At 41.6% G+C, this 21,630-nt stretch overlaps 1 protein-coding gene and 1 long non-coding RNA gene across 8 annotated transcripts in view; one reads left to right on the forward strand and one right to left on the reverse strand.

Annotated features, from left to right (window-relative positions):
- Positions 1-21,630, reverse strand: part of CRB1 (crumbs cell polarity complex component 1) — a 106,473-nt gene that overhangs the window by 54,279 nt on the left and 30,564 nt on the right. For all 6 annotated transcript variants that reach the window (XM_040565511.1, XM_040565508.1, XM_040565512.1 and 3 more), the window contains exons 2-5: positions 20,466-21,050; positions 13,759-13,954; positions 11,512-11,651; positions 10,294-10,476 (exon numbers count right to left, since the gene is read on the reverse strand). In XM_040565511.1, coding sequence (XP_040421445.1) covers positions 10,294-10,476; positions 11,512-11,651; positions 13,759-13,954; positions 20,466-21,050 — 1,104 coding nt within the window. The remainder of the gene's footprint in view (positions 1-10,293; positions 10,477-11,511; positions 11,652-13,758; positions 13,955-20,465; positions 21,051-21,630) is intronic.
- Positions 1-21,630, forward strand: part of LOC121073934 — an 87,435-nt gene that overhangs the window by 24,288 nt on the left and 41,517 nt on the right. The gene's annotated exons all lie outside the window — the stretch shown is intronic.

Here is a 21,630-nt window from a genome sequence, read left to right on the forward strand (position 1 = left end):
ACTACTGACGTTTCTGAGCCTAGATGAGGTGCCTTTTATGCTTTAAAAACTGATTTCATTTATGCCATTGGCATTATGGGAAACTTATGTAAGGGTCTAAAATAGTCCTTTGCTGATATTTTAAGGACCAAGAAGAAAACATGAATATTTTTGTCAAGGAAGAGTTCAAAATTCATGGTGGGTGCTTAGCCTTTAGCAGGACTGGAAGTCCTCTGCCTTCTTTCACCCAGATAGCTCCACCAACAGGACTACTAGCATAATCAGCAAAGCCCAATACTTTGGGATGAAAATTATGTTGTTATTCTTGTGCGAAAGCCAAGCCTCCAAGGTGCTAACAATTTTTAACTAAGAGTAGCCCTGATCTGGATCATCAGATTATTCTTCTGTACTTAAAACCCTGGTGCTCGTTTTTTCCATATTTTTTGCAGCTCTGAGTGGACTTTGCATGGTGGGCCGAAGACCTATATCCCTGAAGTCCATGCAGAAGGCTCTGCTACTCAAACTGTGCAGGGTGAAATCTGAAAATTAATAGTAAGAATTTGGACTAGTAAATAGGGTTCATCACAAACACTTGGAGCAATGGCACCTACCAGATTAGGCTCTAATGACTGCGTTGAAATATCAACTTAAACTAGATTTTTGCTAATGTGTAGCAGATGCTACAAATGCACAGTATTTCATGCTCCCTCTACTGGCAAAGAGCTACAGGAAGAGTACAGAGACCTTAGCCCTGCTGGTACTAAAATGCTGATGCTAGTTTAAATAAATTGCATATTTTCACATATTAGGTCAGCTTATACTATTTTGTGGGTAATACAAATAACAGTTTACTAAGTAAAGCCCTTCGATGAGGAGGAATCAGGATGCCATCCCACTGCCGTGGGTTATTTGGAGAGGTTAATAAGTAAGAAGTGGTATTTCAAAGGTATGTAAAAAATCTATGGGCATGAAAACAGAGTAGTTAAGCTGTATAAAACCTGTAAACTATACCATAACTAAGTGATAAATGGCTTTATGCCTTTTTTTTTTTTTTTTTTGAATGCCACAGCCAGGTAACAGCAGCCTGGATACTTTAATCATAAATAATTTTACTCACACATCTTGACTTTTTTTCTGAATATTGGCCAATACTGCTGGCATAACAAATATATACAGGTTTGGCACGCAAACATTACACATTTCCCACTGTCAGAAGCCATGCAGTTAAAATAATTAATTAGTAATGAAGACCAACGTAAACTCTGCTTATTAATAAACATACACATTGCATGCTTCAAATCTTGAAGAAACGAATGAAGACAAATCTTTCATTCTTACCACAAAACAATCCAGCTAGAAACCTGTACACTTCAAAATAGAAATGATGAAAGTTTTGGACCTTTTTAATTAGTGATCAAAGAAAGGGTTTCTATAAGCAGAACAACAAAGTACTCTGAAGCAGCTATTATGTACGTAACTACATACATGTGTATATATATAGACATACCAGTATATATGTGCACGTGTACACATGTATTCTTACATGTGTAAGCATATGATTCAGAACTACTTGTCCATGTGTTATTTTTGAATGAACTCCTTCAGCTTCTCTAATGTCACTCCTTATTTCCGCTGTTATGAGGGGAAAGAGAAGTAATGCCTTTTAAATGTTTGGCTGTATAATTTACTGTATTTCCAATAAACTAGATTTTAATAGGCTTCACAATAGTGAGATAATTAAGGCTTTTTTCAAAATCATCTATTAAGTAAATCATTGAACTATTAAATTGGGTCATTTTGCTTATCACTTGACATTTGACCTTAAATATTCTTTTAATTAGAACATATTGAGGAAGTAAAAGATATTAGTCCCATAGCACAGGTCTCCTATTTACTGTCTACTCATTAAGCACTTTCTACAGATAAGTGGAAACTGTACAATGTGTAGATTTAAAGTTTGTTTTGGTTTGAAGAGCAAGTTGTGCATCTGCTTGACTTTGCAACTTGACTGTAATTTGACCAGAATGATGTAGCTTTATAGGATGCAACACTGAAAAGCATGTGCTATAAAGTAGATGCTGAGGTGGAGAATCAAATTCTTAGGAGGATCAGCAAAGTTCTGCTGTCAGTTCAGTATGTGCAATGTCTTCGGTTTGTGTACGGTTATAACTTCAACCACACTTTAAACTTTGCTTTCATTAGCAGCTGTCCTTGTTTTCAGTCTGTGTGCATCCACAGTGCAGCTCTGTGTATGTGCAAGAAACACCTCTCTTGAGGAAGCATACAGGATTATCTGTAATGCCAGGGTGCGGGAGACATGTAGAACTAGCATCAGCGCACAGACCAGGAGATACACAGCAGTTTCTGTTTATATTAGGGAAATGATGGCTACTGTTTTTTCAGTAACAAAAAGGGTACAGCAAAGTGAGTCCTATGTTTGGTTCCAGGCTGCATAACACCTCTCTGAACTATTATGCTCAGGCAAAGCAAACAAGAAATGAAAAGGCTAGAGAGACTGTTCAATAGGGAAAGGTGGAACTGAGTGGGTTCATAAGCTCAGCCAAGAGGTGGCTAAACTCGATTATAGGAGACTATAAATATCACAGATATACCAATTAAAAAGGCTAGGAAAGGTTTATTCACAATATTCAGAAAGAAATAAAAAAGATAAGTAGGCACAGCCTGAATAAACCCCCAGGAGGAAAATTCTTACTGAATATTTGGACTATTTTTAGCAAATAGTCAGTCATATAATCGAATGACCCACTAGGAAGGACTGTCATGAAAATAATGAGTGCTTGAAAAGCATTATTCCTGCTGCCAAATAATATACAACTGTCTTTTTTTTTTCTTTTTTTTTTTTTTTCTAAGAGCACTTTCTGCAAGTACTGGACTTAGGATTCCTTACATCTAAGGATGTTTTCTGTCTGCTTATTGCAAGACCTGAGTGCTTATGGCTGAAAATCCATTCATCCCTTCCTCCTCTTGTTCAAGGAAAAAAGATTTTCATGCTAGAAAGTGTTTATGTGCAACAATGTTTAACACAGAGAGATGTGCCAGATTTCAAAATATCCACTGCTTGCAGGCTCTGTCAGTCACGTCGGACTACATTACACAACTTCGCATATCAGTGTAACTAGAGAAAATAGATCATAGTAATGAAGGCTCAGCTGTGAAATTTTAAAGAATAAAACCCTATACTTGTTCTGAAAATAATATTGGTAGATGCTTCCTAGCATTTTTAATTCCCTGTATTTCTAACTCAAAAGAAAAAAACTAAATAAACCCTTGATTTTTGTGCATTCTTTTGGTGCTGAATAATGCAGAAGTGAAGGCTGTGATCTCTGTATATTTCCAATGCAACTTGCAACAAAGAGAGTTATTTCTCAAATAATACATATTCCTCATGACAAAATATACATAGCTATATTAGGGCTCTAAATATGATTCTCAGAGTTGCAAACAAATTGTCAAGTCTTGGGGCTAATTCTGGAAATTTTTGTCATGAAGAGTTCCAGAGCTCCTTTCTTAATGATCACAGCTCAGCTTTTACATAATTTTTACCTAGAGTATGATTGCCTGTAAAAATACTCTTCCATCAAATGGTTCTTTCCTACAACAGGAATAATAGGGTCAAGCTGAAGCTTTCAACAAAGCTGCATTTTATTACATTAAAAGGGGTCCTTTGCATAGCTGGTGCCCATGCTAAGTTCACATTATGTATCTAGGATCTGAAACTATTTCAGTCTCAACTTAGAGCACATCAGATATAGTAACTGGATCTGATAATGATGTACACATGTATTTTAAATGCATTCTTGTGAAGCTCCACTGTTCATTAGGTAACATCATAGCTTATGAACATATTGAACTGTAGTCTTTTTTTCCATATTTCTAAAGTGGGAGTAATACTTACGTACTTCACAGTAATGGTATATATGGATTTGCTTGTGTTCACAAACTGTTCCAATTTCAGTGAGTTTAAATCCAATTTGCAGAATATTGAGGTAAATACAGAACAAGTCATAACTTTCTGCAGATATAACCAAACTTCGAGTGCTGCTATCTGTGTTGTAAGAGGTATGTTTCTTTTATGGTGCAGAGTGTGCAAACTGCAAGTGCAACCTCAGCTTTTCTTCCAGGGGGGCTATCCAGAGACAGGCTAATCACACTAAGTTCATAATGAGTTTGGTCTGGAAGTTAAGCACGTGAGAAGTGATTAGTGCTTATTGCAAAGAAAACAGCCTGATGAATAGTGAATAAAGAGCTAGGCAAGAAACTGGTGAGTATGCTGCACTCCTGGATACTGAAACTGTTCGCAAAGCTGTCTGCCTCTTTCCCTGGAGTTGTGCACAGGCCAGGGCTAAAGGACGCACTGTGATTCAAAGAGAATATCCTGAACCGTTCCAAAAACTAAGAAAAAAGAGGAGATGGAAGAGCTCAATGACAAAAGTAGAGGAGGAGAGGGAAAACTCAAAAGGAATCAAATCTGATGACAACATGAACAACTCCTTACCAGAATGCTGCAGATTGAAGAAAGGTTAAAAAGTATTAGAGAATAGGATCATTAAAGCCTGTCCAAATGTTCTTTCAAGATCAGAGGCTTTAGGAGAGATTGAAAAAGTACTTTAAAGTGCTAATTGTCTTTTTTTTGTGTGTGTGTGTTTTTTTTTTTTTTTTTTGTGTAGGGTTTTTACAGGCAGCAAGTGCCTGCCAGGCCCTGAGGGCATCCTGTGTTGGTACAGTGCTTGCTAGGCTGGTCTTGTAGTGCTGGAGCTGCCAGGGGCTGGCTGGGAGCAGTAAGACAAGGTCCTCCCCCTCCTTCCACCCTGTGGTTTTGAACACATGAATGTGTGAAGGAGTTCACTTCACAGAGTTGTTAACGCAGATAGACAGGGCAGCACTGTAGAAGTAGCTTTAGGAAAATAGGAACTTTTTCCCCATGTTCAGAAAATGGCAACACCTTTCCATGTTTTGCTGCACAACTTCCCAGTGCCAGCAGGCCACTTAGAGTCTGATTTTTTTTAAGGGATCCTTTCACAGCATTCTAACAGTGTGAAGGGTTGATTATTATTTCTAGTGATTATGAATTGAGTTTGGAGGGAAAAGATATATGCCCTTAACAGCCTCTCTAGAGTTTCCAAACTGGTAAGAAACCTATGTATCCATCAAACTCTAATTCTTTTTATGTGTTTGTTTGTTTCCCATGTTTTACTTGTATTTCTCCTTACTGTATTTCTCCTTAATAATAATTTCTCCTTAAACCAGCTCACCCTGAATGACTGCTTGATAGTAGCACCGTTTTCCTTTTTAAACCTTTGATTGTATAGGAATAATCACAAGGTAACAGCACCTCCTGACCTTTTGGTTTTGAACTTGAATGCTCACTTTGCCTGCAGGGGCAGCCTGAGTCCCACTGAAAAGGTAGGAGGTGCCATGGACACCTCACCAACTTGGACTGGAGGCAGGATCATGAAATTATTACGCAGAATCCATGTGCTCGCCATCTCTTTCTCCCTCTGGAACAACCGGGTGCTGCAATGATCCACCCTGCCATAGTCATCTGTTAAGACGTGTGGTTGCCATAAGCCATAAGCTCCCTCAGCAGTCATTCTTGTTGACCTACCCTACTGCTTTCTTTGTCAAATTCACTGCCAAGCCATTTTCACAATCACTTCAGTGAAGTGCCACCTTGACCTCCTGGGCCATTTCTTTGTCTGACAAGCCACAAAGTGAACCTGGCATGACTAGGCATAGTGATCATAGTGCAGATGGGTCTCTTTGACCTAACTTGCTATAGCTTGTCAAGTTTGGCTACCCGTTGTTAAAAGACCGGGAGAAAGTGCAGCCCTCTGTTTTCCTTTTCTATCGGTGGAAAAGCCCTCCCAGAGACAATGAACTGCTACAGTAATCAGGAAGAACCATGTCTTTTCCCTTGGGACCTTGAAGAATTTAATATCGGGAGGGATCTAAAAAATTATTTTCACAAAAGAGGATTGGGAAGGGAGCAGAAAAAGCCTACCAGCTCAAGCCAGTCCAGCTTCTCTCTTCTTTTGTCTCCCTGCAATGAAAAAAGTCATGTTTTTTTCTCTGTATCTCCTTTTTTCTCCTGATCCTTTCCTTGGGCAAAGAAAAGGAAAGCAGGTGAATGCCCCTTGAATAGTCTTGTCTTATAAGTCTTCAGAATCAAGATAAAATAACCTTTTAAACTGTGATGATGGCCCATGAAATAAAGTTAATTAACCTGCTGTGATAGAGCAAGGATTGACTGCTGTGGTGTGAACAGCTGAAGGACAGATGAGGAAATAAAGAAAAAAATTGGAGTTTGGGGACAAGATGAGAACTCTGCTATACATCTGATTTCATTTTTGTAAGAATCACAACACTTTATACATCTAAGATAGTTGGCAGCTCTGTGATCATTGTACTAATGGTTCAGAATGGGATTTTTTTTTAAAAAGCAACCTTACATATATGTGCATGTTTTAAGCCTCCCAAGTTGGCAACAATGTACCTAGTATCCTACCCATTATTGGTAAATAATATTTATGTTTTGTATAATACTGTCACACACAAAAAGGAGGCTAGAGGAGAGAGAGCTATGGCTGGCTGAGACAGTCTGCCATGACATCTGCCAAATGGTCTGCCTGTAGCAGCATCTAAAGATGTGCAGAGAAATGGAAGCCTGATGCTTTGTGTGCCTGTGTTTCTTTCATCCTGGCTGAAGTGCAAAACCAGGGTCCAAATGAATCCGTTTTTAAGCACTGGTCCCATGATGTTCACAGTTCAGTATTCAAGTTGAGGTTTTCTTTAGTTAGCTGAGTGCTCAGTACTCTCCCATACTGGCCATTTATCTGCCTCATCTTCTGGCTCCAGGAGACAGTTTCTTTCCCTCATGCATATGCCAGAAATTCAACACACATACGACACCAGTCTGATCGTATCATTTTCTCTTGCAGCAGTCCAACAGACTGGGAAAGGGGCCAAGGAGATTTAAAAGGGAAAAACAGGAAACGACAAACAAACAAAAAGGGCAAAGAAATGCTCAGGAACTCTTCACGCCAAAGCAAGCAGCAGTGCTGGTGGCGCAGCTGGCACACAGCAGATAACAAGACACCAGAAGCGGTAAGGTCCTCGTCAGCCAGCGCTCGTTTGCATGTTGGCAGGCAGCAGGCACCCTGCCTACAAAGGGGTTAGTGGGCTCTGCTCCTCTGACACTCCTGCTGAAGCCAAAGGGACGATCTTCAGCCCTGCTGGTGGCACTGTCCCACCTGGGGGCTGCTGTTGAGGCACAGGGAGCAGGACCGCCTGCCTCGCACGCTCACCTCTCCTCGGGCTCAGCTCAGCACTGGAATGTGTCACTTGACAGAACTTGCAGGTTCAGAGAGTCTTTAATTCTGACATGGTGTTAAGTTTATTACAACCTGGTGAAATGAGTCACTACCAAAGCCATAGCTCTGCTTTCCTCCTTTCCCACGTGTTTTCATGAGGAAAGGGAGAAGCTGAACCTTTTCAAATAACACTCTGTTTAAAAAATGTGCAGTGCTAGAGCAATACAATATATCCATGATACGAAAGGATAAAGTTCTAGGATAACTGCCGCCTTTAGCTAGCAGTAACAAATCACAAGACCTTTAAAAGAAAGCTCAGTCTATTAAAAGTACTTTTGTGCTAGGGGGCTAGCAGACCAAGGTAATATCAAAAATCTAGGGCTTGCTACTGCAGAAGTACTGAAACCTCTTGAAATCTGAGTATCCCCAGGCCCTTTGACTTAGAAGGGAGCTGGAGAAGTTTAACCCTTTGTAGAAGCACCTCAAGAATTTTCTGTCTTTGATGTGGGATAAGGCATATATCTAATGGACTCAAAAAAAAACTCCTGGCTGGGATAAATTTGCCACACCAGGATTATTACTTTGTATTATTTAGAATCAGATTGCATAAACAATTTCCTCAGCCTCTCCTTGTAGGACATGCCTTCAGCTCTTCTGACATGCAAGGAGGCTGGGGTTCATTTTGAGCACTTTCCATTCTCAGATTACCTGGGGGAAGGAGAAAGGCCAGAGAGAAATGCTCAGTGCTAACAGGAGGACTGGGGAGGCTAGATGTATTGTACTTAGAGGCATTGCTGAATTCCCGACCTTTAGCAATGGTGTTATTCCCATGCAAATCAGTTTCCTCACATTAGCCCGATCTCCACCAGCCAGGTCTTGTTCAGCTGTTAGAGCACAGCCTAGGACCCCAGGGATGCTTGCTGCCAGCTAGAGCAATGCTGCTGTTTTCTCTACAAATATGCAAGTTACCTGACTACCTTATACTTCACACAGGCCAGGAAGAAAACAATTTAAAATTTAGACCATACTGAAAAACACAGGCAGTGAATGAGCTGACAAGAGTAGCAAGATTAACCTTGTCTTGACATTAGTTTGCAGCCCATTGCTGAAAGGCATTTCACCAGCAGCTTTTACAACCATCCCAGTTAAAGGTGGTTCTTCCTGGTTCCAGCTGTCTAAGCACACTGTTTGCTAAGAATAATTTATGTATATATATATATTTTTTTGGGGGGGGGTTGTTTTCTGTGTATGTTTTTTGTTTGTTTGTTTTGGCTAATGACATTTATATATAGCATCCAGCAGGTATGCGGATAACTGAACTTATATGAAGACTTTATGTAAAGTCATTTGCATATGATATTAGCAGGAATTGCAGAGTCTCTAAGACTTCTGTCAGCCACGCTATCTCTGGAGAGCTTTCAATTTTATTTAGGAGCTTATCTAGTAAAAAAAAATAATTTAAGATTAATAGATTTAATAGATTCTGACACTTTTTTTTTTTTTCATTAGATCACGAATCTCAATCATTTAGAGTATGCCCGCACATGGGTCCACTGACCCCTGGGGGAGTAAGGGAGCCCCCTTATGTGACTAAAACCAGCAGAATCCTGACCCAATCAAGCAAACGAGGCAGGTATAGGCAATAGAAGGAAGTGGGAGGATAAAGAACGGTGATGGCTAAACAAGGAACCGCCTTCTGAGTGGTCATGCAGAGCATGGGAGGATTTAAAACAGAGCAAGAGGGGAAGGAAAAGAAACCTGACAGCTGGACACCGCTAGAAGGAAGCAAAGAGAAAGAAGTAGCATTTGAAGAGAAGTTGGAAGAGGTAAGGGTCATAACCGGGGGACATAACAAGCCTGAGCAGAAGCCTGATGTTATGCTCTCTTAGGCAGAACAAAAGTACAACAGCAACACTTAGTGACAGGATAGGGAAGGACAGTTATGGGGATGGAGCAGAACAAAAGCAAACAGGTCTCACCGTGCCTTTGAAGAAAAATCAATTGGGAATTCAGAGCACAAGTTGTACTCTCTGTATGCTTTTGTATCTGTTAAGCTGCAGAGATCAGTCGTGCAGCATGGTGGGAGACACAGGGGAAGTTTAGCAGCTGTGCAGGAGATGAATGGAATGAGAAAGTGAAGACCAGTTAAATTAATCCAGCTACTAATTACATTCTCTACAGAAAGAGTAACAGAATGGAGTGGAGACTCTACACCCAGAACCAAAGCCACCTTGCTAGTGTCTGTGCAAAATAGTACAGGGTGTGTTAAACACAAAACTTAGCACGTCTTTCTTAGGATTATGATTATCTGCAATTTTGTTAGTTGTTTTTTTTTGTTTGTTCTCTTCCTAAGAACACAGCTGCACACATAATTTATTTTTCATTTAAGCTGTACAACATCATCAACACATTAGATTGCAACATCTTTTGTAAATCTGGTGTTATGCTCACACGGAGGAGTGCTCCTGGCAGTCCCCAGTGCTACTGTGTAGAAGTACAGGAGTAGTGTAGAGACAAACGCTGAAAGACTGGCAGTTGTACTTCATGGCTGCTTCATGAAAACACTCTTTTATTATTATTATTATTTTTTAATACAATACCTGTATGCTGTGCATTTCAAACTCATGATGAAACACTTGCCAACATAAACTGATGGTATTTATGGTATAATTCAAACAAATGTGACTGAATAATGAGGCTTAGCAGGCAGGACTGTGGGAGAGACTGCATCTCTCTCTTGCTGTGTGGACTTGGCTTGGGGGTCAACCCCGGAGCCTGATGCTCTCTTGCTAGCTTCACAACCTATGCAACAAACCCTTCATCCCAAATTACGACCAGAACATATGTATCGTGACCGCCAGAGGGACCCTCTGCACTATGACGCCTTAACACCCAAAACTTATTTTACAGATTGATTTACAGCATGCCTATACCACGGAATACTGCAGGATGTTACTTCCTACATTAACCGAAAGAACCTTACCAGTAAGTCCCGGTTTACAGCTACAGACGTAGCCCTCTGCCTTGTCGTAGCTGAAGTGGGAGGGCAGCACTGGGATGCTGCCGTACCAGCGCGCCCATGAGCGCTCCACGCACTGTGCCTCGGCGGGGCACGGGTTGCTGCTGCACTCGCTGATGTCGGTCTCGCATCGGGCACCAGTATAGCCTGGTAAGAACAGTTGGAAGAAGGGGTTTAATTGTTGGGCTGCCAATTCATTCCTGACCTGAAAGTGTTATTGTGAGTATATGCTGCGATGCGCTTGGTTTCAGAGTCTGTCATGTGCTAAAAGTGCCTCTTGAAGCTCAGTAGCTGCATACTGCTATGGCTGTTCTGTGTAAGCTAGCTGAGCTTTGCTGTGCTGTATGGACTTGGCTTCTTTTCAGGAAGTAACGTGGAGACCTGTGTGGGTAACGAAGCACTGTGTTGTGCTGCTCTCAGGTTGTGTAAAGCTTTCCTTGCCTTTTGCACCAGCTCCCAAAGACAGGCGTGCAGGGAGTTGGTCTTTGTATTTAGTTCACATGCTGAAAGATTCACAAAGTCTCTTGGAGAGCTTAGTGGCTGTGTTCCCACTGGTGTGCGGGAGCACTTTCCCAAATGACTGGGTATGCAAGCCTTGCTGGTAGAGGAAAACACAAGAAAACACAGCCCAGTGTGTTTTCACCCCAAGCTGTGAGATAGCAGAGCATGCATCGGTGATATGAAGGAAAGCAGTTTGCCAATATAATGCCTAGTTTAATTTTTATCTGTGAACAGGACAACTAATATTTTGCACTGAAAAGTAAGTTTTTAAGACTGATTTATATGTCATGCTAGTGAAGAGCAAAAAAGGGTCAGCCACAGCAGTGATTTGTGTACTGTGTGGGTTGATGGATTACACATCAAACTGGGAGGTGGATCCCAGCTCCAGCTGAGTCTCCTGTTTTGACTTGGTGATACTGGCCCTTGCTCTGAAGAAGAAAGCTTTTTTTTTTTTTTTTCTCCCCCACTTCTGCTGTGCAGGAAACCAACAAATCCTTATCTGGGGAAAGTGAGCAGTATACCCACAGGGCTCTGGCTCGTGATGAGGAATGAAGCCCATCTAGCACCTAGCCCTTAGAGCATTTTTAAGGCCACATAGTTTCAAGTTTTGTATCAGCACATGATGATGACTTATCTATTACATAAGGAAAGAGGGTGTTTATAGGAGAACTTGGAGCTTACCTGGCCAGCAGTGGCACATATAACTGTCAGCGCTGTCCTCGCAAGTGGCATTATTGTAGCAGGGTTGTGACCAGCACAAGGGAATTAGCGTCTCGCAGTGCAGGCCCATAAATCCAGTACCGGTACAGTTGCAGCTGTACCTGCAACGCAGAATAAAATGTTTAGTCTAGCTGGAAGTCAGCAGATCTGGGCTTTGATCCCAAAGGGGCACAGACTTGCTGTGCTGCCTCAGCTAACAGCTCGCACGGCAGAGTCCAGGCCTGAGATGTCCTCCAGTGTTACAGGAGAAAACCTAGAAACCAGGAATGAAGGTCGAGCGTTTTCCTGAAATAGGTGGCTTTGCCCAGGAGGGGACTGCTTATGAATTAAAATAGGTTTTGACAGCTCATTTCTTTCTAGAATTATTGATTTTTTTTTTCTTCTTTTTTAATTTGAAAAATATTTCTGCCCTTTCCAGTGCGATTTTTGTAGGCTTAACATTATTCACAAAATGAAAACGGGAGAGAAAGTGAGTTATCCCTTTCTCTTAAAAATGGACAAAAAATAAGACAGTAATTGATCCTAAAATATCACTAAGTGGTATTTCCTCTTTGTTGGAAAACACTGTATTTTTTGTTGTTGGGTTTCAATACAGAGATGTCAATTACTTGTGCAGTTTCGATAGTTACAGTTCAGTACAGATAGCTTCCTTTTGACAGCAATGCTACTGCTCTGGGTTTAGATGTAAACAAATTAATGTATATATATACAATTATAAGAAATACTGAACAAAGTGAAAGTAATCTCTATTGTCTAAACTTTTTAAAATTACCTAATTATAAAATACATGTATCTTATGGCCTTAAGCATAGGAGTTAAGGTCAACTTGTACGTGTCATAAGAAAAGACAAACCTTTGTCAAATAACTGATAAATGCGCATGCTCAGATGACCTTTTTTTAGTAACTATAAGAAACAAAAATATTTAATTATTTTGCTTTATTTTACATTAAAATGATATACTGGCTGTTGTACAATTGAAATTGTGGGGGAATCTTGCTGAACAGTAGAAATGTTCAATGATGTGCAACTGGTTTTAGAAGAGGTCAAGTCCTACTTTGCTGCATTCCCAAAACCTCACTGGAAGAATTGGTTTGAGATTTGGGAGGGAACTTAGTTTGGTATTTGTATTCATAGCTTTAAATGCTAAACCTGTCCCCTTGAGCAATGCTGTGATAGCTGGTGGCAAACACACAAGTCTTGATTGTACTACATCATTAGTCAGAAAAGGAAAAACCTGTTTAAAGTCTACAATTCTTCATTTAACACCCCCTCCTGAAAAAAAATACCATAAAATGGCTAGTTACCCTTCTGCTTTGAACTGCTTTGTTGTCCAACCCTTTTCATTGTGTAAAGAAGCTCCAGTAGTTCTGCAGATGTCCTGCAGTATTACAAGCCAATTAAAATTGCTCTTACATGCACCTTAGCTTTAAAAGCTCAGAGGAAGAGGACAGTGTGATTAAGCCTGGCCTGCATGAGCATCACAGTTGCTCACCTCACATGCGTATCCTCAAAAGCTTTGCAGGTTACCCACTGGCTCTGCTGTGAACCAGTCCGGAGCAAGGTGACTTCCCTGTCCTGCTGTTGTGCTTTGGCTATGCTGGAGAATGGGATTTTTTTTTGTCCTGATCAGTCATTCAGGGCTGCCACAGAGCAGCTCCACAAGGTTGGTGCCGCGTCACCGCACTGCTAGCGTTCCTAGAACAGGATATCTTCCCCTCTCATTCAAGGCAAGCATGCCTTTTGCTGATGTGACTTTGGGGCTGATTCTGGGACATGAATATCTTCAAAACAGATTTGTAAAAACTGGAAAGCAGACGATAGAGGACAAATCTTACACTGGCAAGGGTAGCGCCTCCATGAATACACTTACTGACTTCTGGCTATTTTTCTGTGATGTAAACTTGAGCTTACACACGTTTTCAGTTTGTAAAATCTCACGCTGAGCATGCAGAGTCGATGCTAGTGAGTGAATGCCAGAGCTCCGGCTGCCGGGCTGCGCTTGGAGCAATGCATAGAGCTTTTAACATCGGGCGGAGAAACTTTTCAGCCTCCCTGCCTTTCCTTTGGTTACCCTGAGGGCTGCAGGTGGTTTGGAGGCAGGAGCTGCTGCGCGCTTCGCTGCGCTCCCGCTGCGCGCCCGCCTCCGCCGCGCACCCGGGCGGACCGGGAGGGATCCGGGACAGCCCCGGAACGGCCCCGGACTCACCCTGCGGCTCGGTCGTGGCAGCGCCCCCCGTGCCGGCAGGGCAGGCTGGCGCACTCGTCCACGTCGTGCTGGCAGCGGTGGCCCTGGAAGCCGGGAGCGCAGGAGCAGGAGAAGCCGCCCGGGGCATCGCGACAGGTCGCGCCGTTCAGGCAGGGCTGCGACAGGCACTCGTCGATCTCCAGCTCGCAGTTCGCACCTGCGGAGGCAAAGAAAGCAGGGAAGCCCCAGACTTAGCGAGATGCTCGCTTTTGAGGCTTGGGAGGCTTCACCAAAGAGCTCAGGTGTTATTCATGACAATAGGTAAAACAACTTTTTTGTTAGCTTGACCACTGGAGCAGAATGAACTAGTTTTCAGATTACTCCAACTGTGCCACCATCGTATTTATATAATACAGACGTGATTAGTAATTTAATGACCTCAGAAGAGCCCATTTAAAGCTGCACAGTTAATTGAATCCATTGGGAAGCTGTCGGTTTCCCTGTTTTGCTGCTTAGTTATGTCTGTTTACTTTAAAGATTTAGCAATGTGTAACTAAACCGGCCTACGATGCTGCGTTCCAACAGGTCAGACTCTCAAAGCTGCTCTTCAGAGATAACTGATGAAGCTCCATCAGTTCTAATGGTACTTTACAGCTATGTTTGATAGTTGGCAGGTTACGTACACAATCCCTTTTCTTGTCTCTAATCCAGTCTAGGAGACTCTAAAAAAGATTTGATTGTACCTAGCAGCTCCTGCTCTGATTATTCGAGGGTTCTGTATGTTTGTTTACTTATTTCTTACTTTGGGTAAGAAACAGTGATTTATTAAAAAAAAAAAAAAAAAAATTATTTTCATCTGCCAAATCAACTTGCTTTACCAGCTACAGTATCAGCCACAAAAATTTAAACCACAGGCTTAAATTTTAATTTAGAAGCCACTTTTAAGTGGACTTCCCTGTCTTTTGTTTGGCTAACCAAAGCAGCAATAGGATTGTAAGTAGCTTTCAGGGACGTTTCTTACTTGAAAGAGAATCTGCAGCAGAAGAAGATTCTGCAGGGATTTTTTTATTTTTTATATATATATATTTTTTTTGGATGAAAGTTGCAGTCCAAGATGGGGCAGGCTTTCAAAAGATGGGAATGGCCACATTGTGATTATTGGTATTACCTTAGCAGTCTGTTTAGGAGCTCACCTGTAATTCTTTATACTGCTTTTCCAGCTCTGTCCTGCTGTGAAATTTGTGCCTTCTAACTAGGAGCATTTTTCATAAAACACTAACTTGTTTTTTTAGACATTGCTAATATCTAGCACTGTTCCTTGATCACTGATTTGTTTTGATCGTTTTGAATGTAGCATCCATGTTTAAAAAGGAATAAAAATCCATGTTATGGCTAAATATCTAGAAATATCTTGAAATAACAAAACAAAATTCAAAGATGTTAGCTCATAACATTCATTGTATTTAATCTTAAATCTCATTAAAATACATGCACTTTTTCATCTTTCTAGTAGTTATGAAGCATTATTACTGTAAACTTCGAGAATATATTCTTACAGCTTCTTCTGCATATAAAACACTCAGTGGGTAGAGTCACCAGTCCCGGGCTTCTGGCTCATGGCTCGTGGATCTGGCTAGCCACGGCTTTCAGTGGGAGCCTGTGTGAGATCCTAGCACAGGAACGATCCCTTATAGCTTTATGGTAATGTACATTACATCCAGACATAGTGAGCAATCCCTCTGTGGTCATTGCCCTGTGAATTCACTGTAATTGTAAACAATGTGTTTGCAGAAGTATGTCTAGTGACCGTAAATCTGCCAGAGCTTGTTAACAGCTTACTGTGAACACTAAAAATCATGTGACAAAACAAGCCCTGCTCAACTGATCCTCAGTTCAACCAAATTTAAGACTACAGGCCTGAGAACAGCCTGATGATTAACATGAGACCGTAGCGTTGTTGTTTTGGTTCACGTCTTTAATCTATCAAGCCCAGTAACCTGCCTTCGGCAATGTTGCCTCAGAAGAAAACTTCTCTCTTTATAATGCATCTAGCCAATGTGATACGCCACGCAAACAGGGGGAATTCCTCCCTAGCCTTTAGTGAGTCTGCTGTCAGATTTTCTTAGATGTGAGGAGGAAAGATGAAAAGATTAGATCTGTATTTGCACCTCAGCCTAACATTCTGTCATGAATATGCTGTATGCCAAATATCATATGCCAGAAAGGGGGGGTAAGGCACCACCAAGCCCTTCCGCTGTTACTGCGTGGGGCTAAGCCATTAAGAGCAGAGGCATTCCCTCCTTGCGCAGTTTCAGCATAAACCAAGCCCCACAAGTGCCTTGGGTTGAAAGACTGAGAAGGGATATTTGTAACTTTTTTGGTTTCTTTGAAGAACTAAGATTATTATTTCCTTTACCACTTGCTTTTCAAATAAGTCCTACTGAGCACTTGTGCACAGCACTGTGGGAAGCAGCAGACAATTGCTGTTGGATGGACAGTGCCATTTGCTACTGATGCAACACTACCACGAGCTGGGAAGGGAGACGTGTGCTTGAGGTACCTCACCCCACAGTAGAGGCTGCAGTGCCTCTGTGGGGGAGGGCAATGGGACTCCCTCATCCTTTCTCTGAGTACAGATCTGTATTGACCCACTTCGGTGCTTAACTGAGGAGACACAGGAGTGCTGCTGATGAAAGAGGGGAGGAGGAGCGCAGGCAGAGCACCAGGGCAGGTACTGCAGGGGCAGGTACTGCTGCCCCACTTCTGGGCAGGCAGATGGTGTAAGGTGGAGGCAGAAGCATGGAGAGGCTGAGTGCAAAGGCAGGCATGAGGACAGCAGCAGTAACGCTTTGACTCCGCAGCAGCTTTTGCCACTTGGTGATTTTGATAGAGTTTTGGCATAGCGCCTATGTTGAATTTCAATACAACAATTTATACCTATGACTAGCTTGTGGAGTAGATGTTTCTGTGCTGGTAGTTTGACATCTGGGTACCTAAAGTCTGTGGGAGTTTTCATCTTAGTGCCTAAGACTTATGATGCATCTACATTACTGATAAGAATTCTGTGCGAGAACTAAGATTCATCAGGTAATAATTTCCTTATATTGTACAGAATTCATCACAGTTACATCATAGTAAAAGGTATTACACAAAGAATGGATCTCGCCCATTGTACCTATTTCATCTGATGCTGGAATGCTTTTCCCTGTGTAAAAGGCCTGCTGTTGTCTTGGACTCAGACTGTTTTTTGGAGCTGCCCCTTGCCCCTGGTAGTTCACACTAAGCTGTTCTCTGGCAGTGGAGGACTGGCTTCAGCTGAGCCCAGCAAGGTAATTAACATACTTAGCTGTGGGTAGCTAACAGGCTGCGGCACTAGGCCCTGCTGGGGTGAATTAAAAGCAAGTGCAATTAGGCCAATGGAAGAAAAAAATGCATTTGATTAAGGTAGCCAGCAAAACTTCGGTGAGGCAGTCGAGCTTCATTATTTAACAGCTGCGTGACACATGTCTTGTAAATAATTTCACACATGCAGAGCATTATCATAGAAACTGCAAATTTCATGCTAAATTTTCCAGTCTTTGGCTCTTGGTGCGTTCTAACCTCTTCCATTTGTGTAAGAATTATGTGTGACATTTCTCAGCTATTTTGAGAAGTACTGCAGCATACCAATCATACAAAATAGCAGTCATAGCCCGTGAAACAAGTAGCAACTGCAGCCAGTAACTCAAGCATTTGGTTAACATTACTGCCATAGATTTACTGTGCATTCTCTACCTCCATATCAGGAGATGTAACCTTTTTAACATCTTAGGGAAATGAGATGAGGCTGGATGATTTCCCACAGTAATTCATGGTGTCAGGCCAGGATAATAATGGTTGGCAAGATCCCCCGACAGAGTAAATGAGGATTTTTATTACCGGTGGGGACACCTCAGGGCTTTCATCCAGTAATCCCCCTGGCTTGTGCATTTAGCACAACTCACAGCAAGGTGCAGAAAACAACAAAAAAGAATGCTTCTGATAAATCATTTGGTTAAGTAGCCTTTAAAAGCTGGTGTTTTACTGCTGAAGGAACAGTCAGCTACTCCTTTACAGAATTATGATTAGTGTCTCTACTGCTGGGAGCAGTGTCGGAGCTGTATGTTAAAGCACTGCAGCCTCTTCTGCTTTGTTTTAGACGTCTTTTCCTTCACTGGCTCCTTCATTTCTTAACTCTGCTTGTGCTGAGTGCAGAGCACTCCGAGTGTTGCTGCTTATTTTTTGGTGAGACCAAGCAGCATCTGCCTGGAAAACAGCAGAACTGCATGATAAAAGCGGGGTGACTCCAGCACGGTGAGCTCCCTCCAGCAGTTTGTGTTGATCTAAATCTTCATTTCTCTTTGTCTGGGCTTTATTATTTTATTATGTTTTCTCCCTCTGCCTCTAAGGTGTATATTCTGCCTTTCAAGCTGAGTTTGTGAGCTACAGATCCAGGCCTGGACACTACTGACAGCGCAGGTTAAACAAATACAGTTTCCTGGATACCACAGGAGGTCTGGGCTGAGTCTGATCATTGCAGAGTAGCCATGCTGCTTGTTAATAGGCTTTTCCTTCCTTCTGCTCTTTGGCTTTCCCCTGGTTGTGTAGTTTTCCCCTCGCTTGGCCCGGGCTTGGACACCCGCTGGTAGCAGTGGGGTAGAAGGAAGGTAACAAGCTTCCTTCAAACAACATTCCCCCTGCTCATGAGGGAAGCTAACTGAGGGCTGGCTTCCAACAAGAGCTGCGTCAGACACTGGAAAGCTGCTTTTTACCTCTGACTTCCCCTCCTGCATGGGGATTTTGGGATGGAGCTGTAAACTGCATCTCTTATTCATTTGAATCACTTGAAGCAATAGCTGTTATTTTTTCCCTTCTTGTGCTGTAAGATGCTTTTTTCCTTTGCTTACCTGACTGGCAATCTATCACTAAAATGCATCCCCTTTTCTCTTTTTAATGATTCAGTGTGCTTTCTCTTGCTGTCCTGTCCCTGAATACAGCTTTGAAATTTGAAGGGAACTGTCTCCTGCAGCCATTATTATGTTCTCCAGTAGAGAAAGTATACAAGGTATGGGTATGATTTTTCTTAAAAATGGGGCCAGATAAAATGGAAATTTATCAAAAAATGGGTAGTTTGGGAACCTGATAGTACTTTTCCTTCTATATAACTTAGGTAATGTTCTAGTTCCACATGAATCCTCTGTTTCTGGTTGGACAGAGGAAAGGAAGCCAACAAGGTTAGTCAAAGTTAAGTTTACACAGGCTAAGCAGTGAGTTCAGAATACGCATGGCCTCTAGGCAGGGGGAGGATGGCTTTTGCAGATGCAGTGGCATGTTTTTGATTTTTCTGTTTCTGCTTGGAAAGCTAAAAACTTGGCTGTAAAATGTCTATTTATTTTTTCTTCTGTCAGAAGGATACATTTTTTTCCTTAGTCCTTGTTGTCTTACCCTTTTCTGGTTCTGAAAATGTTTCTTTTGTGGCTTTTATACTGCACTTACTCATTTTTTTTGTATCAGAGTTCATAGTTTGCATTGATACTAAACCTTCCAACTCAACTGGAAGGCCAGTATATGGCAAAGTACAATGTTATCAACTTTGAACTGCTAAAAACCTGCAGAATAAGAATTGAGTGTAAGGATATTTTCTCTTGATGATATGAACAGCTTATCTCCATTCTTGACAAATGTACATTCTTCTAGAATGTCCAGCTGTAATTTCTAATATTTTATGAAATAACCAACCTATGCGGCTATTATGAAATAGCCAACCTACGTGCTCCACAGAGGGAGACACACTCTTTTGAATGCCTGGAAACCACTGCAATATTGGTCTTTTGTTTCCCAGAAAAGAAGCCAGAAATGAGTTTTGGAAAGTTTTGCTGAGGCAAAAAGAAAAGAAATCTAACTGTGGCTTCAGCCAGACTGAATCACGGAGTGGATCAGAAAAATAATAGAAGGGGAAAAATTAGTTATATTACGTGACATCAGTAGGGTATACAGCTTAGAAAAGTTTTGCAGAATGAAACCAGAAAGGCATAGCCATCCTGAGAATTGATGTTGAGGAAAAGTGATAGATTAATTTATTTGGCCTTGAGGTCTGGTAAAGTAGAGGAGGAGAAAAAGGCCTATTAGTGAATGTGCATAAAGGAAAACTGATAGAAAACATCTGAATAGGGTGCTTTGAAAATTTCTGAACAAGATACCTTTGCTCAGAAAAGGCGGAAAAATGAAAGAAAAGTGTTTTAAAGGAAAAGACTCCTGCAAAGCAAATGTCTAGGTTTAAGAGTACTCTTTGTTGTGATTAGCAAATCAACCAAGTCAAAGTAGATCTAATTTTTATCACTGCCAAACATAGGTTTTGTCTGTGGGCTAAAAATTATGTATAGCACTCTGAGGACATGTGTTTTGAGAATATTTTGTTTAAAGGAAAGTTAACCTGGGCCTGTGACACAGCTTGATGTTTAAGAAACTGCTCTGTAGTTTCTGGAAAATGTGAGATTTCTTCAGTCTTTCTCCATCCAATATCACAAGTTGCAGGTGATAAGATAGGTGATAAGATAACCCATGATATACCAACAGCTGCTGAGGCTGAAGGCAATGTGGTAATACAGGTATGACTAAATAGGTGTGTGTGTGTATGGTAGTAGATCTTAGAACACAAATTTGGCAATTCTCCATGATACAAAGAAAAGGTTGTTTAAAATGGCACTTACCTGTATACCCAAGTGGGCAGACGCAGTCGTACTTTCCTATCTGGTTGAGACACGTTGCGCCATTCAGGCACGGATCTGACACACATTCATTCACTTCCAGATCACAGTGCTTGCCTTGATAGCCTGGGACACAGTAGCAGGAGTATTCATCGACCCCATCCCTGCACACAGCTCCGTTGTGGCATGGTTCAGAAATGCATTCATCAAAATCCATTTCACAGAGAGTACCTGTGTAACCTGCGCTACAAAGGCAGGTGGGCCCAGCCACGCCATTTTGGCAGGTGCCTCCATGTTCACAGGGGTTTGTGTCACACACGCTGACGGCTCTTTCACAAGTAGTCCCATTATACCCAGCGGGGCACTCACAAGTGAAGCTGAGGTTTCCAGGAGAGCTTAAGCAGGTAGCATTTTGAAGACAAGGGTTTGAGGAGCAAGGATCAGAGGTTTTATTGCAGAGTTCCTCCATAGTGTCAGGTGGTACATCTGCACAACGGCAAGTGTTGTCCCTGTGAGCAGCAGCGCACGTAGAGTTCTTTTGGCAGGAATTTGACAGGCACCTGGTATCGTTTCTCATGCAAAGTGACTCTAGGAAGGAAACAAAAAAGATCCTGAGGACTTCTACCGCATTTGGAGTAAACCAGAGTCAAATAGGTGCAATTATTACCACATTGTTTCAAATTTAATAGCTCCAATTGCTGGATTATGAGAAGAAAACAGGGCCAGTAAATGTGCAGCACATATTGGTAGACTAATAAATGTAAAGTGAAAACAGTTATGGAAATATGAGCAGAATTCTCACTTCTTCCAGCAGCCATGGCTGTAGTGCCAGGACTGTGAATACATTATTTAACAACGATATTGTCGCAACAATATTTGTGACTGTCAACAGAGATGACCAACAACATGGAATGCATTTACATATGTTTAAAACAGGTGGTGTGTGTGTTTTTGTTTTTTTTTACTAGAATGAGGAATTGAACAACATTTTTCAGTGCAATACCATTTTGGATTCTTTTGTGGTGGAAGTTTTATTGTATTGGAGTTCAACAAAGCTAAATGACTTGGGTATGCTTTAGTCTCACATGAGTGACTCAAACTATTACGCACTTTGAGTTGGTTTTGACTTCCCAATTATAAATACTACTAACTTGATATCTGTACAGCA

Source organism: Cygnus olor, chromosome 8 (assembly GCF_009769625.2).
Source record: "Cygnus olor isolate bCygOlo1 chromosome 8, bCygOlo1.pri.v2, whole genome shotgun sequence".
NCBI lineage: Eukaryota > Metazoa > Chordata > Aves > Anseriformes > Anatidae > Cygnus > Cygnus olor.